Source organism: Grosmannia clavigera, assembly GCF_000143105.1.
Source record: "Grosmannia clavigera kw1407 unplaced genomic scaffold GCSC_167, whole genome shotgun sequence".
In the NCBI taxonomy this organism is placed as follows: Eukaryota; Fungi; Ascomycota; class Sordariomycetes; order Ophiostomatales; family Ophiostomataceae; genus Leptographium; species Leptographium clavigerum.
Window position 1 is genome coordinate 934,246 of NW_014040772.1, and position 21,471 is coordinate 955,716.

The window sequence follows — 21,471 nt, forward strand, 5'->3', positions numbered from 1 at the left end:
ATTCGCATCCCAATGAGTTTCGGGCGCTGCTCGATTGTAGACATAGAAATGACTCGCAAGACTTCCGCTTAGACAGGCGATCTGCGGGACCATCAAATGGCTTGTCTTCAACGAAAGGCGTCGAGATGTGCCATATAAGCCTCGGTTCGGGCTGAAGCAAACTGCACTTTTTATGTGTTCTGCTTATTCGTACAGAATGGCTTAGCTCCACGTACGGAACGAGCCGCCGCCGAAACAAGGCAAGCTGTGATCCAGATGATGGCCGGGTGACATCCAATCGACTTAAAGCACGGCACTTTGTAAGATACCTATGATTCAATAAAGGTTGCCATGGAGTAGGCAGAGGCAATATAGGATGACCGGCCAGGTGGAGGTCTCGGATAACTTGCCAGCTATGGTATCCCGACATCTTTATATTGCGTTGTCTGCTCTTCATTTTTTCGGGCGGTTGGCTGGGTAAACGGGGAGAAGAGGGGGAAGATTCGTCATGGGGATGTTGGGAGCTCACAAATACAGAGACGCACATGCCGGATCTGGTTGCAGTAGCAGCGCAGTTGCTGGACCGACGAGCAGCTGACAGTTTGTTCCGAAAAAAGACCCGTGTCAATTGTAGGAGCCCGTACAACGTCTGCCAGGAAACAGTACTTGCTCGTACTTTGACCGAATCAACATAGTTCCTAATTGGGAAATCCGAGCATCATGTATTGCGCCGACGGGCAGCTGGCGCTAGCATATTGCCCAGCTGGCAGACCCCCCCCCCCTAGACCAGAGGTCACGTGAACAGGGCAATCATTGCCGCATCATGTCGTATGAGGCTAGCGCACTTATCGACTACAGCCGATTAGGGTTTCACGCCACGAATCTGTGTGTAGTGGGTAATAGGCGCTATTCTGATGTGGGATTTTCACTAAAGGGCTTTTTTTTTCTCGCTGGTGGTTCCTCTGTATCGACCAAATTTTATCACCAACTTTCGACAACCGGAGCCGCCGCAACAAGTGAGTATCTTGTCTCATTTCTGGTCCCGTCTCGGTCATCGTTCGTGCCAGCCATCCATTCGTCGCTTCTACCGCCTGCTAACCGACCACAGCCTCGACAGCTTTTCGAAATGGCCTCCCGACCGACCGTCACGATCCACGGTGCCGATGGCAAGCCCACCAGCACCTCGCAGCCCATCCCGGCTGTGTTCCTGAGCCCTATCCGCCCGGACATCGTTCAGCAGGTGCACACCGGCATGGCCAAGAACAAGCGCCAGCCGTACTCCGTCAGCGAGAAGGCCGGCCACCAGACGTCTGCCGAGTCTTGGGGCACGGGTTCGTATTTCTCTCGGAGACGGGTGAATGGATGAGATAGATCATCGTGCTGACAACGCCATCACCCTGCAGGCCGTGCTGTCGCCCGTATCCCGCGTGTGTCTGGTGGCGGTACTCACCGTGCCGGCCAGGCTGCCTTTGGTAACATGTGCCGGTCCGGCCGCATGTTCGCGCCGACCAAGATCTGGCGCAAGTGGCATGTCAAGATCAACCAGGGCCAGAAGCGGTTCGCCACGGCCTCGGCCGTTGCTGCGTCCGGCGTGGCCCCCCTGCTGCTCGCCCGCGGCCACAAGATCTCGAGCATCCCCGAGGTTCCCCTGGTCGTCGACTCGGCCGCGTTTGCCGAGGCTGCGTATGCCAAGACGGCCAAGGCCGTTGCTCTGCTGACTGCCCTTGGTGCTGGCGACGAGCTCAGCAAGGTTCGCAACAGCAAGAAGCTGCGTGCCGGTAAGGGCAAGCTCCGTGGCCGTCGGTACCGCCAGCGCCGTGGCCCGCTCTTCATCTACGACCCCGAGGTCGACGGCAAGGAGCTCGTGCACGGCTTCCGCAACATTCCTGGCGTTGAGACCAACTCGGTCTTTGCGCTCAACCTGCTGCAGCTGGCCCCCGGTGGCCACCTCGGCCGCTTCGTCATCTGGACGTCGGCTGCCTTTGCTGCCCTCGACAAGATCTACGGCTCGACCACGGCGCCGTCGGCCCTCAAGAAGGACTTCCTGCTACCGTCCAACATCGTGTCGCAGTCCGACCTGACCCGTATCCCATCAACTCTACCGAGATCCAGAGCGTCCTGCGCGCGCCCAAGGGCGAGGCACGGACGAAGCGCGGTGCTGTTCTGAAGAAGAACCCCCTGCGCAACAAGCAGGTGCTGCTGCGTCTCAACCCCTACGCTGCCACCTTCATCAAGGAGAAGATCGGCCAGCAGAAGCTCAAGACCGAGAAGGCCGCTCCCGTGCCGCCCAAGTTCAAGCAGCTGCTGAACGAGGTATAAGCGGACGGATGGGCTGGAGCAGGAGATGGGTAGAGACGTGGGTTTTTATACGGTGAACGGGTTCGTTTATATCTTTGTTTTTGCATCTTGTAAGCTTTGCGCAAGGCAGGCGAACAGCACGGAAAGATAACCCCAAAATAAAAAAATATGGGAAATCACAACTGTGCCAATAACAGTGTTCTCACGGCACACAAAGTCACTGTGCTATTATTAATCCAGACCAGTAGACACAGGAGAGCACAGGACCGCAATACTAAAACACATCCAAATAGCATTCGTTATATAAGGCAAAAAGCAAAACTTGCAGCAAGAAACGCAAAGCTGCATGTATGGTCTCATCCCTCAACATATCCGTCTTAGTCATCAAAGGCAAATTCATCCGGAGAAACAACGCAAACAACAACTATAAAAAGGAGAAGACGTTGTACCATCAACGAATCTATCCGCCGAGAAGAAGTGTAGGTGCTCTTGAAGCTCCCCGTCTAACAGCCCATCGCCAGGCCGCCCAGGTTGGTGACTGACGCGGCATCCTCTGCCGTGATGGGCGACGATTCCAAGAGGTCTTCAATCTCCTTAACCCTCTTGATCTTCCAGAACTTCTGGATGCCGGCAACCAGACGGTGCGTGCTCGCAACGAGGTTCTCGTCCGACTCGGCCGCGAAGCATAGGCGGAAGTAGGCCCATCCACGGGCCTCGTGCACCTCGTCGGAGGCGCTGAACATGTCGCCGGGGCTGATGATCACTAGGTGCGGCTTGCTGGTGAGCAGGAGCAGCAGGGCCATCTGCATGGCCGGTCCATCCAGGATATCGCCGCCGCTGCCCGAGCGTGCAGCCTGCCACAGCGGATGCGTCTCAAAGTGCATGCGAACCCACACAAACATGCCGGCCCGCGGCCAGGAGAAGGAGTAGAGCTTCGTCTTGGTGATGACGCCCCAGTCGGCTTCGGACGGCCGCACCGGCGTGCCCTGCTTTAGCTGGCAGGCGTTGTCGTCGAGGATGGTGCACATCTGCGTCATGCGGCGCTCGTACTCGCCGCGCACGCCCTCTAGCCAGCGGACCCAGCCGTCGGTCTGCCAGCCGGCGAAGCTGTTGCTGGTGCCTAGGCTGCCGGAACTGCTGGGGCTGCTTCTCTTGGTGCCCCAGACACCCCTGCTGCTACTGCTGCTGCCTGCCACCGCTGCTGCCAGTGCTGCTGGCGTCGGGCCGCGGACGAGTTCCGACAGCAGCGATTGCACAAAACCCGACGGCTGTGACGTAGTGCCCTCGGTGATGCGCACGAATTTTTCGATCAGGTCTGGCTGGGCGGTGATCCAGCCAACACGGCAGCCGGGCGCCACCGTCTTGGAGAACGTGTCCAGGCGGATGACGCGGCCGTCGACGTCTATGCTGAGGAACGACGGCACCAGCGAGTCCAGGAAGTCGTAGCCCGAAGACCTCTGGTTCGGCCCGATGGGCTTGGTCAAGGGAGCGGGCTTGGGCCTGGGCAGGTTCCGTGACACGGCCTCAGCCTCGGCAGCAGACGGATACTGGAGGTGCCAGTACGGGTCATCCTCAATAATAACAACGTCGAAGCGGCTGCAGACGGCATAAAGCTCCCGGCGACGCTCAATGCTTAGGATGATACCGGTTGGGTTGTGGCCCAGGCTGTCGGTCAGCCGAGAAGAACGAGATGACAAAGAAAAGGACACAGGAAGACGATGAAAAGAAGAAACCCAAAACTTACGTCACGTTGTACAGCATATGAGGCCGTCGGCCGCGGCTGGAATCCCAGCTGGACAGCACATCCTCCAAGCCGCCGGGGCCGTAGGCCAGCATGCCGCCCTCGTCGGCCTCGACGGTGACGATCTGCAGACCGTAGGCGGCGGCCTGGGAGAGGGCGTTGCCGTAGATAAACGGCTCGACCAACAGGCCGGGCCGGTCGCGCACGTCGTTGTGGGTCGGGTTCCAGCGGTTGACAAAGAGCTCAAGCGTCTTGGACAGGCCGTCGGTGGCACCAACGGTCATGATGACCTCGGGCCCGCCACGATAGGGCACGTTCGGGTGGACATGGTCGCGGACAAACGAGCGGACCCACGAGAGCAGCGGCGCGTAACCGTCGGAGCCGCCGTATTGCAGGGCTGAAGCCAGATCGATTTTCTTGTCGGGGGCACTGGGCGGCACGGTCTTGGGGATCTGGAGATGGACCGGGGCCAGGCGATTGGGCGGTGAGACCAGCGAGGCGGCCGGGGCTGTGCGGGCGGACGAGACGGACGAGGCCAGCTTGGCGCCGGCCATCTTGCCTGTGATCAGGATGGCATCGTCGTCCTCGTCATCGGTGTTGGTGCCATCAGAGAGCACGGCGGTCTGCGGCGACGGCAACCACCGGTCGGGCTGGGCGATCTGTGCCTCGAGTGTGTCGTAGGGGAAGTAGCTCACGTGTGGGAGACCTGGTCAAACATTTCGAGTCAGAATCAGAAAGGGTAAGGATAGGAGAAAAGGGAAAGGGGAGAGAGCGGAGATACGCACCACCTGCCAGGTTTCCTGCACCTGGAATCTGGAAGAACTTGTAGTACTGCTTCATGCGGCTGGCCTTGCGCAGCTTGGTCGCTTCAGAGATCAGATGGGTCAGGTCCAGCGGCAGAGGCTTCTCAGAAAGGGCTGCTGCAGAGGACCGCATGGGGCTCCGGCTAGACTCCACCGATGCATTGCTGTCGGCAGAGCTGACGAGAGAGGCTGCAGATTGATCCATCATGTCTATGATAGGCGTTGCGTTGGGCAGCAAGAAAAAAAGAGGAACACTGGGGACGAAAACAAAGAGGTTGTGGAGAATGATAGATGATATTTAGATGTTCAGCTGTCTGAAACCGAAGGAACGGCGAGATGATGAGATGAGAGAAAAGTAATGGAGAGTGAAGGCAGCAAAGCAAGTACGACACACGCTCAAACAGCCACACATACACAAACACACACAAAATGGTATAAAACTCAAGAGAGCGTTCCAGTCCCCAACATCAGTCTAAACGGCAGACTCCGTCGGTGGGAGTAGATAATTAGGGGATTTGCTTATCAATGCTCTCGCCTTTCCGAAGACCACGCAAGGACGGAACAGGAAAGCGCAAGAGCGGGGCGCCAATAAGGTGATGCGATCGGGTGGGCTAGCGCATGTGTAGCACTAGCCGTTTCCTTGTTAGTTCGTTGCTAGTTTGCGAAAAAGCCAGCCGACAGCAGCTGTCGAAGAAGAAGCGGTCTGGTCTAAAGTCGATCTGTGTTCTGTACTGTATCTATTAACCATCCGAGTGTCTGTCCGTGCATACGATCCGACCAGCACCTCTCCCTACGACTGCGCCATGTCTCCGTCAAAGACGTATCCGAGCTCTTCCAACGTCGTGGCCGTCCGACCCAGATCTTCGAACCGGCCCTTGGGAGCCAGCGCCAGGCTTCGCATCCACAGCTGACGGTCAGTCCAGTGTGGCGGCTCTTTGCCGACGCGGGCTACCGCGCCGCCGTCCTCCATGATCTGGCGGTGGGTCTCATTGATGAAGACGCCGTCATCGCCGAGCGGCCACGTATGGAACGACGTCGGGCGTTCCTGCTCGGCCGCCCGCTCCCACGCATGCATGTCTTCGCGTGACGGCAGCGACAGCGCGTTGGCCCAGACGCGTGCCAGCAGCGCCGCCTGCGACTCAGCCAGCGGAAAGGGGATGACGCGGTACGGCAGGGCGAGAAAGGCCAGCGTCGGGTGCTCGATGTGCAGCAGGTCGCGGTAGAGCCCAAAGACGCGACGGCCGTTTGTGAGGAGTGGATGCAGCCTGTTGTGTTCCTGCTTCTCTTCCTCTTTCTTCTGCTCCATTTCCTCCTCTCCCTCACGCTCCAAAAAAGGCAGCGAAAAGAGATACCCGGTGCAGTAGATGACAGCGTCGACATCGCGCACGATGCGGCCATCGGCCAGCCGGACGCCGCGCTCGGCCACGAGGAATTCAGCAATGGTCGGCACCTCCTCGACGTCGGCCAGGCGGGCCAGGTTGTCGGGATCCGTGGGCGTGTGTACCGACAGCAGCAGCGGCCGGCGGCAGACGGCGCTGACCTGCAGGCTGACATCGAGGCCCGAGGCGGCGTTGCCGACGACGACGACCTTTTTGTTGGTGTACGGCGCCGGACTGCGGTACCGCTTCGCGTGCGTCACGACGCCGGGGTGCGCCGCTTGGAAGGCCCGGATGCCCGGGACGTCGGGCAGATACGTGATGTCGTAGTGGCCATTGGCCACGATCACGGCGTCGAACGTCTCAACCGTTGACGTCTTGCCGGTTGTGCTCGTCGTGTGTACCTGCCAGCGATCGACAACGGAACCGCCGCTTTGTTGCGATGCCCCGGGCACCAGTCGGACGTCGTCGACCACCGTCGAGAACCGCACAAGACTGCGGACGTCGGCGGCATAGCGCAACAGATAGCGGAACACGTCTTGGCGCTGCGGGAAGATGGTCAACACACCACCTTCGGGCCGTTCGCTGTCGCTGTCGCTGCCAAAGACCGAGGCAAACGACAGGTCCGAGAACCCCATCAGTGGGTGCGGCACGTTGGTGTGCAGAAAGCTGTAGATGGCTGTCGGATAGACCGGCGCCGGTGACGGGTCGTCCTCGCGTGGCTCCGGCTGGATCGGCTCATCCGGCCGCTGCAGCGCGTTCTCCTGCGGCACGTGCTCGACGCTGTTGGGCACCGCGCTGTAGTTCCACGCTCCGCCTACCTCGGCGTTCTGCTCGTAGACGACAATTCGGCTGAACACACCCTGGTCCCGCATGTACTTGGCTGCCGCTAAACCGCCCGGGCCGGCCCCGATGATGGCGACACTGCGCACGGCAAAGCGAAGAGTGGCCATGTTTGGTCGTGTCCAGAGACTGTGCGTCGTTAAGTCGCGAAACCCTCAAGTGCGCACGTCTTGAATTATACACAGAAAATCAGAGGCTGCCAGTTCCCGTCGGCTTCGAGGCCGTTGCATCCAAGTAACAGGCCGTATGAGTCCTTCCCGTAACATGGCGCCACGAATCACATCACATAGAACCGGGCATCTCGCTAGTAGTGCAGAAAAAACTCCTATCTGCAGCACTATTCGCTCCCGTTGGCCGATCGGCCATGATGTGATTTTCTTGCAGCCGGCGCACTGCTTTCTGCCGCAGGCGAGACTGACCGCCTTCTGCTTCCGGAAGTAGCGTGGGATGCTGCAAGTGACCCGACACGGCGAAGCTGCCAGCTGCGGCAATGTGGAGCCACAGCTCATGTTATTCACTTTGCCCTCCTCCCAACCGCAAAGTGGTGACCCGCCCGAGAGACTCTTGTGTTCTCCATTCAGCACCATTGCTGTCGGCCTTTCAATCTCTCGGACGCATCGACTCAGACCGAAGCGCCTTCTGCCGTACAAACGCCGGGCTTCTTCCCCAGCCCAACACGTGCTATACTTCTCGCCAGATCATGACGCGCCTTTCCAGCTCCTATTTATGATCGACACCACATCTGAAGCCATGGCCGCCAATGGTTCTGGCGCGTCGCCGCCTCTGCTACCATCGTTCCCGTCTCTCCGCGAGGCCGCTCCCACGCCGATCGCCCAGCTCGAACCCAACCTGGCGGATCAGCCCGGCCGTGTCGTCTCTGGCCAGGTCACCATCGTGTGGCCGTACAACTCCGTCAAGCAGTCGCTAGCCTTCCTCCTGGCTGAGTCCGATGTGCGGCTGCGTCGCTCTCGCGGCCAGGTGCGCGTCTTGCTGGACGGTCCCAGCGCGGCCGCCGTTGCCCAGAGCGGCCTGGGCGGCGGTGATGAGGTGCTGATGAGCCTCGACGGCGTCAGCTGGTCGCGAGACGAGTCGGCAACGGGACCTCCTGGATCACGTGTCGAGTGGCAGCTGGAGTACGGCCTTAAACTGCGGCTTGAGGCCAGAGTCGGCGAGGCACAGGAGCTGCACAGCATCCACATCGATCAGCCGCCAGCTGCTCATCACGACGACAACAGCAACCAGAACCACGACAATGTCCCGAAAGAAGTCGACGAGCACTCGACTGCACCGCTATCATCAACCTCCACACCTCCACCACCACCACAGTCATCATTGCGGCCTGCCCGCACGCTCCTCAGCAAAAGCGACTACCCCGAAGAATACGCGTCGCCGGCCTTCATCAAGCGTGCACGCATCTCCTTTGGCTCGCTGTTCGAACCCGGCTTCGACATCTTCGAGGATGATGGAAGTGTGCGAGGCCGGGGTCGTAAGCGCACACGCTTTGGTCGGGCCAGCAATGCCTGGCGGTACAGCAGTCAGTCTGTAAGCCCGGAGCGCGAGAACGGGCTGCCGCCTGGCGAGCAAACGGAGGCGCCTTCTGCCGTGCCAGAGAGTCTGGCAGGACCACTGTCATCAAGTCCGACGCTCCTAACAAATGAGCCCGTTCGGGCTACCGATGCGGTCATGGAAGACGGCCAGTCGTGCGTTGGTGTCTCTGTTGCCATCGCTGCTATTCCTATCGACTCCGCTGTCGACCAGACGAGCGCACCGGCCGCTCTGCCGTCTGATTGCGAAACGACGTCAAAGCAGCCCGGCATGTTCTCGAACGCGCTCTTCGGTGCCCCAGTGCCATCGATCAGTGGCGCGTTGTTTGCGGCTCCGCTGCCGCCAACCGCGAACCCACCTGGTGCGGATGCCATGGGCTTTGTGCCTGACGACGCCTTGTTTGACAGCCAGGTACGGTTTGGGTTTGGACACAATCATCCTCAGAATCCCGTCGCGGCACCGTTCGTGCCCCAGTATCATTACCCAGAACCTCCGTCTGGTCAGCTGGAGAGTACGATGACACCGACGTTTCCACCAGACAGCATGATAGCAGAGATGGCCGAGGCCCACCAGTATGGTCTGGAGGAACTGCCAGCGCACCCCCTGCCATCCATGACTCCGGTGCAAGCGGTATGGCCCATCGCATCCGAGTCAATGGACGCGCGGCATGTGGAAGACCACATTGTTGCCAAGCCAGTACCAGAGCAGCGTGCATCTCCGCCTGGTGAAAACGTTGAGCAAAACGACGAGACGACCGATCTTCCCCGTGATGTAGACACGTACGGATACAACGACAGACGATACCAAAATCAAGCGGAAGAGCGCATGGTCGGCATGGTGGATTCTGGCGAGGCAGCTAGCACTCCAGTGGAAGAAGTGGAGCCTGACGTTGATGACGAAGAAGCTGAAGGGGAAGAGGAGATCGGAAAGGGGGCGGACGATGTTGGTGCTTCGGATGAAAGTGCCGGGATCGACGATGCGGGTGATGACTACGACATGCGGAATTATGTTGATGTAGACGACGATGTCGAAGGCAACGCGCTGCCAGATGAGAGAAGAGCGGCAACCTTTGGCGGAGAAGCAGACGATGAAGAGGAGGGAGGGGGCGATGAGGAATACGAAGGGGACGATGCTGCCTTTGAGAACGGGTCACAAGAAGACGCGGAAGGCTACGACGAAGAGGAGGGGTTTGCAAGTCAGGAGTACGACGAAGACGAAGAGGACGAGGAAGAGGGATACGAAGAAGACGAGGATGCCGACAAGGGACAGTCCATTGCGCAGCATCAAGAATTCTACCGCACGCAAATGCAGCCGCAGCAGCCAGTTGTTATTGACCTCCTGTCTGACTCGGATGACGACGAGCCGCCACCTCCTCCCCGAGCACAGCTGACACCGCCTACGACGAGCAAGCCGGTTGTGCTGGCTTCTCGGGGGACTCAGGCCATATCGGATGTTGAGGGCGAGGGCGAGGAAGAGGGGGGTTTTGAGGGTTCCGAGGTCGATGGTGATGTAGATGACGAGGATGTAGGCGAGAGTGAGATGGAGGAGGACGGAGAAGACGACGAGGAAGAGTATGACTCTGAAGGCCTTTCTGGAGACGACGACGGTGGTGAAGAGGGGGCCTTGCCAGAGGAGAAAGAACAAGAGGACGATAGGGAGAGTCTGGAGGCAAAACTTGAGGCAGAACTTGAGGCAGAGCTGGAGGCTGAGCTGGAAGCGGAGCTGGCAGCAGAGCCAAACAGCGAGGAGAAGGAGGAGCCGACAGAGATGCAGAAAGCTGAGCCGAGAGAGAAGCAAGTCGAGCCAACGCTGGAACAAGCAGCCGAACAAGTAGCCGAGCCGGCGACCAACGCGGCGACAGAACTGGCGACAGATCTGGCGACTGAACCGACGATTGAACCGATGATCAAATCGGCGACAGAATCAGCAGTTGAACCGACGGCCGAATCGACGACAGAACCGGCAAAACCAGCAGAACCAGCAGAACCGGTAGAACCAGCAGAACCAGCAGAACCAGCAGAACCAGCAGAACCAGCAGAACCAGCAGAACCAGCAGAACCAGCAGAACCAGCAGAACCAGCAGAACCAGCAGAACCAGCCCAGCAGAACCAGCAGAACCAGCAGAACCGACAGCATTAGCAGCTGAAACCTCACTGGCGAAAGACCATGATGAGCAGGAAGACGTCTTGGTATCGGAGGCACCAATGTCACCAGCAAATGACAGCAACGTCGTGGCCGCGAAAGAAGAAGAAGATAGGGAGCTAGATGAGGTTACAGACGAACCAGAGGCAGATGAGCTAGTGGCAGACGAACCAGAAGCCAACGCAATTCCGACAGGGGTGCAGCCAGCAGAAACGGAGCCGACTGAAACGAAGAAGCCAATGCCAATCCCAGCGGCTGCTCAAGAGGAAACAGAGCCGACGTCTGCACAGCCAGCTTCGCCACCTCCGACGCAGTTATTCGCGTCCCAAGATTTTGGTGTCGACAGGACTGCCATTCTGTCGTCGCCTCCTCTAGCCTCGCAAGCCACAGACGCAGGCCCGGAAGTAGAAGCATCACGATCAGAAGAGTCGTCACAAGCAGCAGAGCCAACCCAATTGGCGGAAGAACAACTCCCGACGCCGCTGGATACGCAAGAAATCGACAATGCTCAGGCAGAAATCCGGCTGCCGACATTTACCGTGTCCTCGCCATCAGCCATGGACGAAGACACCCAGATCCAGAGCCAGCTGCTTTCGGAGATGGCCATGAGTTTTGAATACGAGGACCACAATGTGACCGACACAGACATGGTGAGCGTGGCCAGCGAAGTGGTGCACGATGTCGACATGGACGGAGAGCGGCAAGACGACTCAGAGCCAGAGGATGACATGATTGTTGAGGAAGTGACCTCGACGGCAGCAGCGGTAGCCGTCCAGACGAGCGATGACGATGCCATGGACATGGATGCAGCGGACGTGGATATGGAGAGCACGACATCGGAAGATGCGATCGTGGTGCTGGAGAATCCTGTTGACGAAGACGTCCCTGACAAGGACATGGGAGCCCAGTCACAGCTCGAGTTGGAATCTGGCGTCGAGTTGGTCGAGTCTGTGGTTTTGGTAGCTGCTGACAAAGCACCTGTAACCGAAACGGAGCCGCCATCAACTCCAGTCCGGCTCATGCATGCTGGTGAGGAGGAAGAGAGCACGACGGCAAGCCAGACGGAGCTCAGCCAAGCGGGGCGGCATAAGATGTCGCTGCGATCGAGTGGTGGCCGGTCGACGGCCCCGAGCAGCAGTCCACGAGCGACGGCCGAGGCAGACACAGTGATTGTGGCAGCGGTAGCGACTGCTGGACTGGCGGGAGACGATGGCCATGCGAGCATTCTTCTGGCGAAGGCGTCGACTCAGCGGAGCAGCAGACAAAAGCCGGAAGAGGAGGTAGAAGAGGACAAGGTGGTGGATGCAGCAGTGAAGGAAATGAAAACGGACGCGGATCAAGAGGTCAAGGCTCCCTCGAGCCTGACAGATGTCGATGAGACCGACGTCAGCGTGATGCTGGCGCGGACGGCGACGAGCACGCATGCAAGCAGGCCGCGTGGTGGCAAGGCACTGCTCGAGACGTGTCAAGCACAGGTGCCCGACTGCGTGTCGCTGCACAGACTGCGGCTCCATCTGGCGCAGCTGGTCGACGTGGCCGTGGTGGCGGTGGAAGCATCGCCGGCGGCTGAGCGGACCAAGACGCGGCAGTTTGCCATGACCTTTACGGTGACTGATCCGACGGTGGTCGAGCGAGGTGAAGACGGAAATGAGGAGAAAGAAGCGAATGTCGTCGAAGTGCATCTCTTCCGGGCCCACAAGAGTTCACTGCCGACATTCCGTGCCGGCGACGGACTGCTGCTGCGCCGGTTTGCCGTCGTGGCGCTGGCCGGCAAGGGTTTCGGGCTGCTGTCGGGCGACGAGTCGGCGTATGCCGTGTTTGCAGATGGCAGCGAGGAGGCCGTCCAGGTCAACGGTCCGCCAGTCGAGGACGTTGATCGCGAGGCAGCGTATCTCGAGGAGCTGCGGCTGTGGTTCGCGCAGCTGGACGACAGCAAGCGTGCACCGATCGTCGCAGCCGGCGCCGCGTTTAGCGCACGGGGGAGGGAGCTGCAGGGCTGATGCGTTGACGAGGTTGAAGAAGGAGATGGACAAGGAAAGGAGGATGTTTCGAGGAAGAGAACAGACCAGAAAGAATGATTGTCTTTTGTTATCATACAGTTGCTCTCTAGTACATAAAGTGCAGCCACGGCCGGTCGCGGTTTCCGTTTCTGCATAGAATGCCAAATAGGCAGACAAGGAGTCGTCATAAGACGGTCTTAAAGACGCATTCACACAACACGTGGACAAATCCAGTCGCTCATCAAGACCACTTTCATCACCACCACATTACCACCATATCACCCACCCCTCACTGCATGTCAATCCACGATATCAGTTCCAGGTCCGAAAACATGCTCTGGTCACCAAGGTCGAGGCTGCCGGCCGCGCTGGCGCCACCTATATCGCCGAGCCCGTCCATAACGCCCATACCCTCGAGGCTGCCGAGATCGCCGAGATCGCCGAGATCGCCGAGATCGTCGAGGTCGGTCACAGCCGCGCCGGCGGCCGTCTTGCTGCTGGCCGGCGGCGCTGTGGTGTCGAGCGTCATGGCATCGGCCGCATCGGCCGCATCAGCTGCTGCAGCCTGAACAGCCGCTGCCGCAATGCTGTCCATGGCCGCGCCATCGAGAGCGGCTGCTGCAGCCGCCGCGACGTCGGTCCCGTCGAGCCCACCCAGGTTGTGACTGGTGAGGTCGGCACCGAGATCACCACCGAGATTGCCACCGAGATCGCCGCCCAGATCGGTCATATCGACCATCTCGACAGCCGCCGCGGCTGCCACGGCTGCTGGCGGCGGTGGTGCCATCTGAGCCTCGACACGACGGTGCAGCCGCACAATCGTCTCAGCCATGACCATCTCGCTCGGCCGCCCAGAGCGCTGCATCTGCTTCCACTCCTCCGCTCGAAAGGCTAGCGCCTGGCGTAATGACATGCGCCGCTGCACTGTCGCCGGATTCGGCACCAGGTCGTTTTTCTGCTGCTTGTCGCTGCCTCGATCTCCTCCCCCTCCTCCCAGCACATACAGCATCGCAGGCGATGGCTCGTTCGTCACGTCTGGCGCACATACCAGGGCACAGGCCACATCATAGGCCATGCTGCCACTGCCGGCCTCTACCTGACGCTGCAGGTCGTCCAGGATCAGCTGCAGCAGCCGTGGCGCGCCCATCAGCCTCAGGGCTGCCAGGAACTGCCGGTGCGTGTACCAGGTCGGCATCGTGTTCACGCCCGGATGCACGCTCCACTGCACAAAGCTCTGCACCGTCTGGCGCACCGCCGCTGCCAGGCCACCGTTGTTACTCGTGTTGCCAAACGTCAGCTCGTTATGCTCGGCCGCGGCTGTCCGCCTCGATCGCGGAATGTTGGGCTTCAACACCCGCAGCAGCGGGTCCACCTCCTGGCTCTTGGGGTCTTGTCGCTGGTATGTGCGCAGTGCCTGCTCCAGCGGCTTCGCCACCACATTGAGCAGCGCCGACAGCATCGTCGCCGCCTCGCTCGAAATCGTCGCCGGCTGCAGGATCAAGTGCAGCACCCGCAGGATCGCCCGCTGCTCCGTCAGCCGTTCTACCCGCAGCATGTCCGAGAGGTAGATCAGCGCCGTCACGAGCGATGGCAGCAGGAACGTGTCCACAAGGTCTGCACGGTCAGCAGGCGAACCATACAACACAGACAAGAACATCAAACTCACACTCTATCCCGCACTTCAACATCTCCTCCGACAACGCGTTCGTGCTCACCGCCTGCACAATCTGCTGGAAGAGCGTCGGCGTCAACATGTAGAACTGCTGCGGCGGACACGACGACATCAGGTCGTCACTCAGTCCCCCGGCATCCGTGTCAAACAGCCCGCGGATCCAGTTGCCCAGGTTCTCGCCCTCCTGCTCCGAAATCTCGGCCAGCGTGCGTCCAAGGTGACCCTTTGTCAGCAGCCGCGCCACAAACGAGTCTGCCGGCCACTCGATGCCCAGATCGGCCACCGAGAGGCCGTAGCGATGCACAAAAGCCAACAACAGGAACAGTACCGCCCCGAACTCCTCATACACAGGCTGGTACTCGCCCTGGTCGTCGTCGTATCGCCACGTGTCCAGCAGCCGGCACAGCGGCCACACTATTGCCGACAATTTTTCGAACAGCAGCACGACGTCAAAAGCCAGCGGCTTGCGCACCAGCTGGTTGCACAGTCCCTTAAGCGTCGCCGTCTCCCGCCGTTCGCACAGCTGTCCTAGCACGGCCACTAGTGCCTGGCATGCCGCTCCTGCGTTGCCGTCCATGCTGTCCAGCTGGCCCACCAGCGCCGTGATCCGTCCGGCGTCTCCGCCACCACCACCGCCTCCCAGACACTGCTGTACCAGCCGCTCCTTGGTGAAACGTCCGCCGTCCGGCAGCGTCTGGTACGTCATCTCGCCCAGCAGCGTCTCGATGCTCGTCTCGGCTATCAGCCCGTGCAGGCAACACGCAAAGCAAAAGTCCTGTCGCGCGCTGTCCGTCAGCGGCGTCGTGTTCTGGTTGTCGTCAAACATCGATGACATGGTCGGAAACGCGTTCGTGTCCACCCGGCTCAGCGCCTCCGAGATGCAGTACTCGGCGTTGAACGGGTACAGTGGCGAGCTTGCCAGCGACGCCAGCAGCAGCGGCACCTTGTTGAGCAGGAACGATCGCAGCAGGTGTGCCGACGTGTGAACCTCCGTACGAAACACCGCGTTGGCCAGCACGTCAAACGACGCCAGGATCAGGTCGATCGCCGTCGTCTGCAGGTCGCCCTGGTATCGGTTGTGTAGGTATGTAAAGAGGGCAGTGTCGTCGATGAGTGGCCGGCCGACGAGCTGTGAGAGTTAGTAGAAGAGGGGAGAAGGGGGGAGGGGAGGAGGGGAGAGAACAGAAGGAAATATAGAAAAAAGAAAAAGAAAAAAGAAACACAAGGATAAAAAACATACACAGGCATTCAGATATATATAAAGCCCCGCCCGCGAGTTGGCAGTTGGCATCTCAGGCAGCACTAGATTCTGCAGCTCTACCGTCGAGTTGATTATGTCGTGCAGGTCGGCCGCCTCAGCCTCCTTCTTGTCTGCCGGCTCGAGGCTGCCCAGCGTATCGGCACGGAACTGCTCCAGCCGCGCCGTGATCGGTGTTGGTGTGAGCGAGATCACCGGCACGAAGCTGCCTATGCTGGCAGACAGCAGTTTTCTAGCACCTGTATTATTAGTCATCACTCACACGTTCACTTTCACTTTCACCTTCGCCTTCATATACACACACACTCCTTACCTTTTACCGCCGGTATCGCCAGGGCCGCACACAGGATCTCGTTCTCGAACACAGCCAGGAGCAGCATCACAAACGCTGCTCGTGCTGCCCCCATCTCCTCCTGCATGTGTTCCTGCGCCGTCAGGTCGCGCGCCCCCGTGCCGACCACCGTGCCGACCGTCGTCTCGGCCGCCGCCGCCACGAAGAGGTCCATCCACGCCGCCATGCTGCGCGCAATCGCCAGCGCCTCACGGTGGTTCCGGATAGCCGTTCCCTGGCGCACCGCACGCGTGATCCGATAAAACGTCGTCTCCTCGTTGGCGTACGAGTTGCCCCAGAGTGCCGTCCGGCCGACTGATGTCTGTGTGCTCGGTCCTCCGCCTGTCCTGCTGCCCGGCTCAATCTTGACCGCCGGCGTCAAGGGTCCGCTCGCGTCGTCGTCGTCTCCGTCTCTGTCGCCTTGCTGCTGCTGCTGCTCGCCCTTGACGTGAGCCGACTTTTGCGCCGCTCGTTGCGATGTCGAGTAGCGGTACAGCGCCTGCAGCACCGAGGTCACGTCGACGTGCCGGAGCTGCAGCAGCACCTGCAGATACGCCGGGATGCGCGGGTCGATAAACGCGTCGCATGTAGCTGTCGCTGTCGCTGTCGCTGATGTCGTCGAGGACCCGACGCCGCCGCTTCGCGGCCGCAGCAGAAGATCCGCCAGCAGCGCCGGCGCCACCGGGTACTTCCGCTGCTGGAGCGGCGCAAACTGCGTAAACCGGTCGACCGAGAGCCGCGTCGCTAGGCACCGGTCCAGAAAGCGCGCCCACTTCTGGCCGTTGTACGCCGTCGGGAACAACGCTCGCGTGCTGCGGCTGGCTTGCTTCGACGGCCGCTGACGCGCTGCTGATGCTCCGCCCGCCGCCACCGCCGCCGCCTCCGGTTCCAGCATGCTGTCCGTCGCCATCGGCCGTCGGATGTCCGTCTCGGGGAGCGTCGTCAATCGCGCGCGGAAAAGGTTGTCGGTCGCGCCAGGAAAATGCCGATCGCTAGTATTTCGAGAGGCAGATTAGGCCCGTGAAAAGTTGGTGTGCAAAAGACAGCCAGATGCATTTCCCGAAAAAGAAAAGCATCCAGGGAATATCAGCCTCCCTTGCAGGTGCGCGTGTCACTGCGCTGTAGATCTGCTTAAATGAGGCCTGCTGCACGATCTTGACGCCTGGACTTGCAGCTAGGCTGCTGTGGCTGGAGCTGTGGCTAGGGCCGTTTCGCATTATCAAATTACTGCTTACTTAGCATAAAGGGTTGGTTGTATTACTAAAGAGAGTAGAGGAGAGTGTCCAGCCCGTGTGCACGCTTGTCCGCATTCACAAGCACGGCAACGACCAGGGCCTGTATCTTGCTCCTGCTCCTGCTCGCCTTCCCCGCTAGAGACCCATCTTTTCGTTTTTTCCTCACATCAGACCGTTGCTCGCTGCCAAAGTCAGAGAATACACTCTTGCATCGAAGCCGTCACGAACACCCCCCAACAGCCCACACACCCCTTTGCTTTCCTTTATCTTTCTACGACGTATCTTACTAGGCCGACGAGTATCTTGCATTTCATTCCCCTTCCCTCCGCATCTCCACTCGCGCTTCTTCTTCTTTCTTCTTTCCATCTGTCTCGTTCCTATGAATGAACGTCCAGACCGGAAAACGCAAACGCAATCCGTCCGTCGATGCAGCTATTCTAGAGGGATAAAACTCTGCATAGGGTGGAGCCCTGATTGACCAATCAGGGCTCACCCATATGTCACATGACTTGTGATTACTTAACACGCATACAGTACTCCGTAGGCCTACTCCGTATTTGGCACTAGCTAGCGAATACTCCGTAGGTACCTGAACATATCCTGTTTGCCCCTTTACGAAGTACTAAGCCCCTTGACATTGTCAACAGCACTCCTAACTCAATCCGTAACATCCTTTACAGCCAAGGCTGCCAAGATTATGTCATAGCCAATGGTCAAGCACCCGACCTGCTGACGCCCTACTACTTACCTGTTATAAATGTAAGGCTGCATAGACTACAGTAAAGTGGGTTTGATATCCAAGTATTGTGAGGACCACTTGCTTCATTGGTGAGAAGGGAGCAGGAGCAATTGTATCATTTCAACGCCTAAATGTAACGAAAGTGTTCCAACAAATACCAGATATTAGTCGTAACCCATAACGACTAATCGAATTAACCAGTAATCGCCAAATCGATCCAGACGCACACAAGCTCCCTATGATAAGGGTGCCATATGGAAGAGAGACACTGCCCAAACGGGTAGAATAAAATGCCTTAGGTTTTCTAGAGCCGGATCCCAGTGTGCTAAATTGGAACGAAGGTGTGAGAGCGGAGGTGAGAAAAAAAAGACAGAGGTAGAGAATGCGGGTGAAAGGAAAGCATCTGCTCTTGCTGTTAGATGATATGTCGTTGTTCTTGTGCCCAAACTCCCTACAGTATGTAACTCCTGTCAACTCCACGAAAGAGAACAGAAGAGTGCCGAAAAATGTTTAAAAATAATATGAAATAAGAAACTCGTCTTGGAGTATATTCCTCATCGCCTAGGTCGTATGTGTGGAAGTGGGTGCACTTGGTCGTATTGCGTCTGTAGGTATGAATCCTCATCTTGCGTCGCTAAAATCAGTCCTGCTCGCGCTTAATATTGGCACGGCCGCCAACTCCGGCTGGTGCCCGTGGGCCTAGCATCCAGTCTTGCATGGCAAGCCACTCGCTCCACGTCGTTTCCGCACTAACAATCTCCTCTTCAGACACGTTCAGTAGCGGTCGGAGAAACGGAATCGTCTGGTCCTCGCTCATGTCGTAGTCGGTCTTCACCTTGAGCCAGTTGTCGCTTTTCGCCGCAAAGAGGTAGTTGCGTCTCTCGGTCTCGTGGATGCGGCCGATGCCCTCCCCCCAGTCGTCGCCAAAGAAACCGTGAAGAACGGCGGGCGTGTCCAAGCCCGTCGCAACCAGTCGGCGTATGTACGGAACTAGGGTCGCATAGGCAATTGGCTGTGCCGCTGATCTGGTCGGGCCTGTGCCATGTTCACCCATGACTCCGCCCGCACCTGGTGGGCCCCCCACGAGATTGGAAGAAAGTACAGGATGGACAGACTTCTGGAAGGGGAGTTGAATGTTGGCAAAAGCAGTGACAGCCTGGACCGGAGCGGAGTATTGACCATAGTCGAGGAAGTAGCGGACGCACGACTGGTATTGAACATACCACTCGAAGACATCGAATTGGGCGTCGCCAAACGGCTGGGAAGGACTCGTGTTAACGTTGGTACCACAGGCGGGAAAATGTGAGTATCTGGAAGATGATGGCGAGAAGGAAGAAGAGGATGACGAGGAAGAGTTGGGGTAGGAGCGGGATGATAATGAGCGGGCGTTGTTGCGAGCGGTTTCGCGAGAAGATGGGTGCGCTACCTGTTGTTGAAACGAAAAGGGGCTGCTCCCAGGATGATTGTACGCCATTGTCAACGTTATTGGGACGGCGAATCTTTCCGTTTAGATGTGAGGATGTAAGAGAGAGAAAGGAGGTCCAGAAGAGAGGTCCAAGATAGACAGCGGGGGAGTGGGCTGAGATAAGGCGGTCCGCAAAGAGAGGTATGCAGCCACTTATATGAGCTTAAACGAGGATTGAAGAAGGTCGAAGCAGGACGGGAGAATGAAATGGTGTGCAAGACCAGCTACCGAAGACGGAGAATGCCGAGGGGGTTGGCGAGAAGCAATATTTGCGTGGACACAGAGTGGGGAGGAGGAAACAGTGGTTCAGAAGCAAGTCCTTCGTAAGCAGACGTTTTTTTTTGGGGACGCAGAAACGAGCAAACAGCAGCCGCCTGGGCAGAAATTATCACTTCTCTCCAGCTCAGGCCAGAACAGAACGGCACAGCCGAGGTAATTGAAGACAGGTGCGGCTTTCGGATGAATGTGCTATTCTTCTGTAGCATTCGAATATTATCCTAGAGGACAACACGATGCCCCAAGAGGTTGCTCCTGGATAGCCTGGCCGTAGCTGGATGGTCACTATGGCTAGAAGATGCGAGGTGATAACGGCACAACCATAAGGCTACGCAAATGGTAGGGCGACGGGACGTTGGGGGTGTGCAGGGTGCTATATCTGTTGTGGTTCTGAAGATAGTAGGAAAGGCAGAGAGCTAGATGTGTAGAGGTGATGCAATTGGTATATACGTCCAAGGTTGGGGTATGTGTACGCAAGAAGACGTGTTGCTGAGCAATCGGCTATGTGGTCTGGTGAAGGAGGCAGGCTGTCTTTAAGCCATGTTCTGTCTCGTGAGCTGGGTGGCCAGAGAAGACGATGGGAAGATGGCTGGATATATGCTCTTGTCTGTCAACCGATATGAGAAGCGTATGCTTGTAATGGATGATCAACACTAAAGCAAAGGCGAGACTGCATTGGCTGCGTCAGTAGGATAAGTCATAAGGTATGAAGGTCATCGTAGCTGAATCCGAGCAGAAGAACGATTCGAAAAAGGAATAAGGAATGTCAAGAACGTCCCATGGTGGGCATGTGTTTTCGACCCTGTACACACCCTGCTCGGGAAGCACATCTAGTCCCGCCGTCATGCAGACATGCACGCACACTCTGCCCCCCTCTCTTTTCTTCCTCCCCACATGCCAATCCCCTGTCCTTTTAGTATTAAAGATACTTTAGGTGTGCCTGCGTAAGGAAGTGGATTCTAGTTTGTGGGGGAGTAGCAGGCCTGGATAGCTGGATAGTAGAGACGGGTGCCACGCATGGACGACAGGGTGAATGCGGACTTACGACACAGGCTGCAGGACCCGTACTTACGGGAGGCCGTCAACGTTGAATCGAATTCTTGCGTGGACACCAGCTAAACAAAGGAGGGGAACCGTGTGGGGGGAGGGGTGTGTGTGCCTGTGTTGATGTTCCGGGAGTGACAAGCGGGGAGACGAATCAGGAGAAGAAAGCCGGGACATGATGTGACGGTAGTTCAGCTTTGCTTGCCTTTTCTCTGTTTCTGGTCCGGCCTGGAGAAGGAATCCAGCTGCTTTCGAGTGGGAGGATGGCCAATAAGACTGTACCGGGCGCAATCGTGCCATTCGTTGAGTCGATGCTGGAACTCGGATGGGATGTAGGCATTGCAGCGGCAATGCACATCAGCAGGCAGAGAACGAAAAACAAAAACAAAAAAAAGGTCAAAGCTTGGAAGAAGGAGGCTCCAACTGGTGATTTGCAACTCATACATCACTGTATGGAGTGACAAGGGCATGAAACAACGAGCGTTGTAGCAGCTACCAGGTGGCGCCTGCCGCCCGAGCAGTGGCGGAAGTAGCAGTACTGGCGGGGCGCTCTTTCCCTGTTTGGGTTGTCCCATACAGCTGGTCTTGGGTCGTTATCGAGATCTACTTCCCTGCAAGCTTGTTTGCGCTCAGCGCTACACCGTCTTTCGCGATAGGCAGCAGCCAGTAAGCTCACTGCGACCTGCCGTCATTTCTTCCAGTGCCCTTGGCTGCAGTAGCCCAG

At 58.2% G+C, this 21,471-nt stretch overlaps 6 protein-coding genes across 6 annotated transcripts; 2 read left to right on the forward strand and 4 right to left on the reverse strand.

The window, feature by feature from the left end:
* Positions 1 to 1,105: 1,105 nt before the first annotated feature.
* CMQ_6116 (60S ribosomal protein) lies at positions 1,106 to 2,298 on the forward strand (the record flags this gene model as incomplete). Its single annotated transcript, XM_014315181.1, has 3 exons — positions 1,106 to 1,310; positions 1,383 to 2,041; positions 2,092 to 2,298. 3 exons carry the CDS (start codon positions 1,106 to 1,108, stop codon positions 2,296 to 2,298), a joined length of 1,071 nt encoding a protein of 356 aa, XP_014170656.1.
* Positions 2,299 to 2,780: 482 nt separating this feature from the next.
* CMQ_6258 (aromatic amino acid aminotransferase) lies at positions 2,781 to 5,029 on the reverse strand (the record flags this gene model as incomplete). Its single annotated transcript, XM_014315323.1, has 3 exons — positions 2,781 to 3,942; positions 4,022 to 4,724; positions 4,804 to 5,029. The coding sequence occupies 3 exons, from the start codon at positions 5,027 to 5,029 to the stop codon at positions 2,781 to 2,783; spliced, it is 2,091 nt and encodes a 696-aa protein (XP_014170798.1).
* A 582-nt stretch (positions 5,030 to 5,611) lies between these two features.
* CMQ_6348 (flavin dependent oxidoreductase) lies at positions 5,612 to 7,150 on the reverse strand (the record flags this gene model as incomplete). Its single annotated transcript, XM_014315413.1, has 1 exon — positions 5,612 to 7,150. The coding sequence occupies one exon, from the start codon at positions 7,148 to 7,150 to the stop codon at positions 5,612 to 5,614; it is 1,539 nt and encodes a 512-aa protein (XP_014170888.1).
* Positions 7,151 to 7,790: 640 nt separating this feature from the next.
* CMQ_6303 (uncharacterized protein) lies at positions 7,791 to 12,727 on the forward strand (the record flags this gene model as incomplete). Its single annotated transcript, XM_014315368.1, has 2 exons — positions 7,791 to 10,574; positions 10,931 to 12,727. 2 exons carry the CDS (start codon positions 7,791 to 7,793, stop codon positions 12,725 to 12,727), a joined length of 4,581 nt encoding a protein of 1,526 aa, XP_014170843.1.
* A 289-nt stretch (positions 12,728 to 13,016) lies between these two features.
* Positions 13,017 to 16,898, reverse strand: CMQ_6168 (RNA polymerase 2 mediator complex subunit; the record flags this gene model as incomplete). Its single annotated transcript, XM_014315233.1, has 4 exons — positions 13,017 to 14,341; positions 14,394 to 15,528; positions 15,721 to 15,896; positions 15,971 to 16,898. The coding sequence occupies 4 exons, from the start codon at positions 16,896 to 16,898 to the stop codon at positions 13,017 to 13,019; spliced, it is 3,564 nt and encodes a 1,187-aa protein (XP_014170708.1).
* Positions 16,899 to 18,602: 1,704 nt separating this feature from the next.
* CMQ_6428 (uncharacterized protein) lies at positions 18,603 to 19,436 on the reverse strand (the record flags this gene model as incomplete). The annotated part of the gene is made up of 1 exon (XM_014315493.1): positions 18,603 to 19,436. The coding sequence occupies one exon, from the start codon at positions 19,434 to 19,436 to the stop codon at positions 18,603 to 18,605; it is 834 nt and encodes a 277-aa protein (XP_014170968.1).
* Between the last annotated feature and the right edge of the window lie 2,035 nt (positions 19,437 to 21,471).